The sequence below is a fragment of the Cibotium barometz genome, chromosome 47, assembly GCF_041138505.1.
Source record: "Cibotium barometz isolate CiBa-2024 chromosome 47, ASM4113850v1, whole genome shotgun sequence".
NCBI classification, from domain to species: Eukaryota; Viridiplantae; Streptophyta; class Polypodiopsida; order Cyatheales; family Cibotiaceae; genus Cibotium; species Cibotium barometz.
The window spans coordinates 29,575,734-29,581,603 of NC_141092.1; the positions used below are offsets into that span (position 1 = coordinate 29,575,734).

General features: G+C 43.1%; 1 protein-coding gene across 1 annotated transcript; it reads left to right on the forward strand.

The window, feature by feature from the left end:
* Window positions 1-376: 376 nt before the first annotated feature.
* Window positions 377-5,478, forward strand: LOC147611567 (uncharacterized). The gene is made up of 3 exons (XM_086784654.1): window positions 377-1,975; window positions 3,986-4,327; window positions 4,454-5,478. Exons 1-3 carry the CDS (start codon window positions 1,655-1,657, stop codon window positions 4,952-4,954), a joined length of 1,164 nt encoding a protein of 387 aa, XP_086640780.1. The 5' UTR covers window positions 377-1,654; the 3' UTR covers window positions 4,955-5,478.
* The last annotated feature ends 392 nt before the right edge of the window (window positions 5,479-5,870 follow it).

Here is a 5,870-nt window from a genome sequence, read left to right on the forward strand (position 1 = left end):
CAATTCAAGAACAAAAAAAAAAAAACAAAAAATGGCCAACAATTAAGGTATGTATTGTTGAAAAATGGTCAACAATTCAAGAACTAAAAAACAAAAAAACTAAAGTTTTGGAAGGATAGGTTCTCAAGAGAGAGATGCTGAATGGCCTTGATTAAGCATAGTGAGATGGGATTAAGGGAAGTTAAGGGGTTGCTTGGATTTTAATCCAAGGTTTTGGTAGAGAAGTGGTGGTGGTAATGATGGTGCCATCATCCATGAATCCATTGTGGTGGTAGTGATAATGATGCCATGATGGTGGTGATGATGATGATGATGGTGGTGTTTGCCCCACCCCACTACTAGCTACTAAACTAGTGCCCAGATTATGAATTTATGAGAGAGAAGGTACTACAGACACAGATGGGAAGAACACCAAGGGCCTCCAGGATTTAGTGTCTTTCTTTTGTCAGCTTTTCCATAAATCCTGTCTCCCACCTTTTCCTTTCTCTTTGCCACTCACCTTCTCTAGTCCCCTGGTTATGCACACCATAGCCGCAGCATCAGCAACAGTTGAAGAGCTTCACTAGAGAGCTTGTTCTGCTTGAGATTTCATGTGCTTGAGCAAACCCTAGACTGTTTCAAATCTTCATTTTGAGCAGCTTCAGAAACCCTTGTTACAGTTAACATCTAGTTAACCTAGCTCCAGAGATTAGTGCCCCTATGTGCAATCACACTCCCTTATATACAGCAATTTCTAGCCTAGGCATGCTTTGCAGCTGGTGAGAATCAAGAAATTCTTCTTGATTGCAGATTTTTAAGCTTTTCTTTGAACAGAAAGCTCCTTGACTGAGTTTATACAGCAAGCAGAAACCCATCAATGGACTTCTCTACTGCATTCTAGGGTCTTCTAGAGTTTGAGGACAGGGAACTCAATTTTGTCAGCTTGACCCCAATTGATCAAATCACCTAGTTTGGACGGCAAAGAACCCTAATTGGGCGAATTTCAAAGCTGTGAAGAAAGCAGAGATTCCTAATCGAGCAATGCTTAGAGCTTGACAGAAGCAAGAGACCCGCGCCTAGCAAGAAGTAAAAACCCTGATGAATATATCTTAGAGAGGTTGGAAGCAGCAAAGTCCTAGGCGAGAAAATCTCAGAGCTCGGAGGGAGCAGAAAACCCTAATCAGGAAAGAAGAGGCAGAAATCCTAGTCAAGTAAAGTCTCAGAGGTTGGAAATTAGCTGAACAGAAGAAATCCCTGATTGAGCAACCTGGAAAGCTTAGGAAGAGGCAGAAACCCGGATTCAGGAAGGAGCAGAAAGCCTTATTCACAGAGTTTGGGAAGAAGCAGAACCTATAAGCCCCTGGGAAGAAGCAGAAACTCTAATTGAAAGAGCATCGGCGGAAAGAGCAGAAACCCCAATTGACAGAGCTTGGGAAGAAGCAGAAGCCCTAATTGACATAGCTAGAAGGAGCAGGAACATCTATTGGGCATACCTTGGGAAGCCAGGGCCTGGGGAAGAAAGTAGAAACCCTTCTCTCAAACACCAGGAGATCTTTTGCAACCTGTGATAGTTTCAAAATGGAAACCCTATTTCAAAGAGCTTGAAAACCCTATCTCAAAGAGCTTGGAAAGCCTCATTTTACAGTTTTTCTTGAGCCTCTGGGTTGGGGATAGAATGCTGTCCAAGAGGAGAAGCTCGTGCTCTGCTATCAGCCCTGTAGGGGACTTCTTAGCTCCACTGTGGGAAGGCCCAACACCAGATGCATACCAAGACAATGGCGGCAGGCACAACAGGAAGGAAAAATCTTGGGAAAGCATGCTACACTGGGTGAAAGAGCAGGTGGAGAGAAGCTACAAGTTGCCTCAGCTCTTGCTTGCCAACAGGAGATCTGATCCAAAGCTTCTTCTGGGCGTTCTCGGCTGCCCCTTGGCTCCCTTCACCGTCTCCAACGATCACCTGCCGCTATGCCGCTTGTCAACGAAAGATGTACCCATTGTAAGAACCCATATCTTTCTCTCCAAATCTTGCAATGCAAGCTCAAAGATGGGTTCATTTGAGGTCCATGCTTTAGCTTGATTGCTAAATGTGCCCTTTTGTTTCTCATGTTATGGTTATTTTTCTTAACATTTACCGTTCACATTGAGTGCTTTAGCTAATTCGTAGAGGGACATGAGAATGCTTAGAGCATGCTACACGCATAGTTGCGTCAGATGCCATAGTTTATACACAGTGATACGGCTACCCAAGTAGAATTTTCACCACTTCCTATGCTCGAGCCTTCTTTTTTTAGCATACTTACCCACAACATAGAACTCAAGCATGTAAGAGGATACGGCGTGCGATGTATACAAGAGAACACTCACAAGAAGTAGGATCTTTTACGACACACTTTTAAACTCAAATTGCACAATAAGAGAGAGAGAGAGAGAAGAATATTGTATTAGTGTATTTACTGAAGTGATACAATAGATGGCAAAGCCCCACACTCGTGTGCTCCTGTGTGAGAACAGAGCTTCTCTGATTTGGAACTGCTAAGACGGAAGTTGTATACTAGTAGAAGTTAGGGAGTAAACTTACATTGATGAATGATGAATTGTATGTAGAAATGGGTTGGCTGTATATCTATATAGACCTGTATATGCGGGGCAGCCATGACATGACCACATAGGTCCACGGTCATAGTCGGTGCAACAGTCCGCGGCGTAGACTCTGCCCATAAAGATGAACTAGAAATTACTATTGAGTTTCCCTACCTCCCACAACCATTCAGGCTCATCTTGGGCTCCACAATGTCATGACAGGGTGTCCAAAAGTAAAGTCTCCTTACTCCGTGTGTGGATTGTTAAACGGTCCAGTGTAGAATGTAACCTATTTGGCAGTGTGCCAAATGTAGTCTAAGCCACCTCTAAACCATTTGGCCTCTTACGCCTCCTTTCTGTGTGAACATGGGGATGCTCGGTGCTCGGGCTTCTCACCTATGTCTACTTCTCATAATGGGGGCCATACAAACATGAGTTAGCCAGTGCGTGGACAATACATTTTATGAGGGTGGAGCATTGATATCCAATAGAAGCTACCCACGTAGACCCACATCAGAGTGATTAAGCTAACACGTCAACACAGAAAGCCACAGTCAGATGGCATAATTTCAAAGAGTGCGATGAAGCTCCTCAAATTTATTCTTGGTCTTTGTCATGCTCTAGCGTTCTTTCTTAGCATGCTTACCATCAAAAGCTAAGCACAAAGACTCACAATGCTTACATGAACACATAAATACACATTAGATGGCACAAACCCAAAGAAAATTTGCCTTTTTTCTCAGCATACTTAGCCACATCATAGACCTCAAGTTACATAATAGTGGTTAACTTACTGAATGAGTGGGTCAATGCAATCATCATTAAGCTTTGGAAGGCTTTCTCAGCATGTCAAACCAGCTCAGAGTGTTCAAGGTGCCTGAACAGAGCAACGTACATAAAACTACACCCGTTTAGTCACTTGTCACATGTTGACTTACAAGAACTTTACGAGCTTTTTAAGGCTTTCAGGATTCCAAGCCCTTAGTCTTTCTAATTGATGGGCCTTGACATCAAGGATGTTTTTTGACGGGCTGGGTCACCTTTCAAAATAAAGGGATTAGTAGAATTAGTACCAATTTTTTTTAATACATTTTACCTTATTTTTTAATGGCCACTCAAAATAAATAACTCTATTTTTTAGAGCTAAAATACCCAAGCCCGACGAGCGTGTAGCTCAACTGGTAGAACTGTCGGGTTTCACGATGAGAACCTGGGTTCGATACCTAGGAGCTACACGACAGAGGGCAGCACACACTTCACGCAGAAATGCACCCACCCAAAAAAAAGAAAAGAGAGCTAAAATACCCAAAAACCTGTCAAAAAGCAACCTTAAGGCCTTGTGGAAGTTTATTGTTTTGTGCAAGATGTTGCTTCAGTACAGCCCACTTCTTAACACAGTCACATAACCTGCTCTGTTTGTTGGCAGGAAACTTCATGTGCGCAATACATCATCCAACAGTATATTGCTGCAACTGGAGGCCTCAAGCTCTTAACCTCAATCAAGAACTCTTATACCAGAGGCAAAGTCAGAATGCTGACTTCTGAATTTGAGACGGCTACACGAATCACGAAGAATCCAATCAAGGCAGCGGAGAACGGGTGGTTTGTCTTGTGGCAAATGATGCCTGACAAGTGGCATGTGGAGCTGGAAATCGAGGGCAATACAGTGCAAGCTGGGAGCAATGGCAAGGTAGTGTGGAGGTATACACCATGGCTGGGTGCCCATGCAGCCAATGGCCCCGTGAGGCCTCTGCGCAGAGCTGTTCAGGTTTGATAATCGTCCATAGCCTCGTTTAACACAGGGCTTTTATTGATCTAATCTTAGCAGCAGTGAGAGGTTGAGTGCATGATGATGGCATTGATGAAGAGCCGCTTTTGTGCTTTTTGAAAGCAGGGGCTTGACCCAATAACTACTGCAAACCTGTTTATCAATGCTCGCTGCATCGGGGAGAAGAAGATCGGAGATGAAGATTGCTTTGTGCTCAAGCTGTCAGCTGACCCAGCTACCCTCAGTTCAAGAAGCGATGGGCCTGCTGAAATAATACGGCATGTACTCTATGGATATTTCAGTCAGAGAACAGGCTTGCTTGTTTTCGTGGAAGACTCGCATCTGACCAGAATTCAGGCCAATGGGGCTGAGGCTGTCTACTGGGAAACTACAATTGAATCCTCTATACAAGACTACCGGCTAGTGGATGGTGTTAATATAGCCCACATGGGTCATTCTGTTGTCACTCTGTTCAGGTTTGGGGAGGAAGCCATGAGCCATACTAAAACAAGGATGGAGGAAATGTGGGCAATCGAGGAAGTCGCATTCAATGTGGAAGGCCTCTCCATGGACTGCTTTTTACCTCCTTCTGAAGTCGGAAAAGGGGTGCCAAAAAAGGGCCAATGAAGAAGAGATTACATAAGCATTGAAAAACATACTAAGCTCTTTATATGTGTAGAAAACAGCACACTAAGGGGAAAAAAAAAAACAGAGGAGAAAGGAGGGGAACCCTGTAAAAGCTTGGCAAAATGAGGGCACACTCCCCCCCCCAACACACACACACAAAAAGACACTGACTTGCACCACTAATTCAAAGGGTTTTAGAAAGGCTTGGAGGAACGTTGATATGCTTCTGCAGTGGTAGCTCATGAGGATGGGTTTTGGTTTGCTTGATTGTCACAGGAACGAAAGCCGTGGTGCCCATGGCTCTAGAATGCAATGGAATTGCTATGCATTTTTGGCATGGGTACATTTAACAATACACTACTTGATGCATAATGACATAAGGATGGACCGGTAGCAGATCTCCTGCATCTGGTTTTTAGCATTAGAAGAGACAAGGGCCATAGCTACTAGCTATACTTCTTGGAATTGTAAACCCAAAAGGGGACTTTTGTATTTTAGATTTTCTAATTAACTGTTTTGATTGAGTTAGGATGTAAAAAGGAGCCTGCCTTATCAAGTTAAGCAATAGACAACTGGAGATAAATAACTGCCAATACATATATCAGCATGCAACTTTTATAACGATTTTCTTTGTCTTGCTATATCACGATTCACAATGTAGCACCGTTATGCAAGGTCACACTTAGTGCACACATTGAGATGCTTTTTTATTATTTTATGAGGTACATAGATATGGCATTGTAGTCTGGGTTTGAAAAGCCATAGTGATGTTCTTACATGGATAGAAACAAATTTTTACTATGTTTCGTTCATAGGTCTGCTTTGAGCTTATGGAGCTAGGGACACAAGAAAGGTAGATGAAAATGCATATATATCTTCCTCCATGGTAACATGAATCAACTTATTTAGTACTATT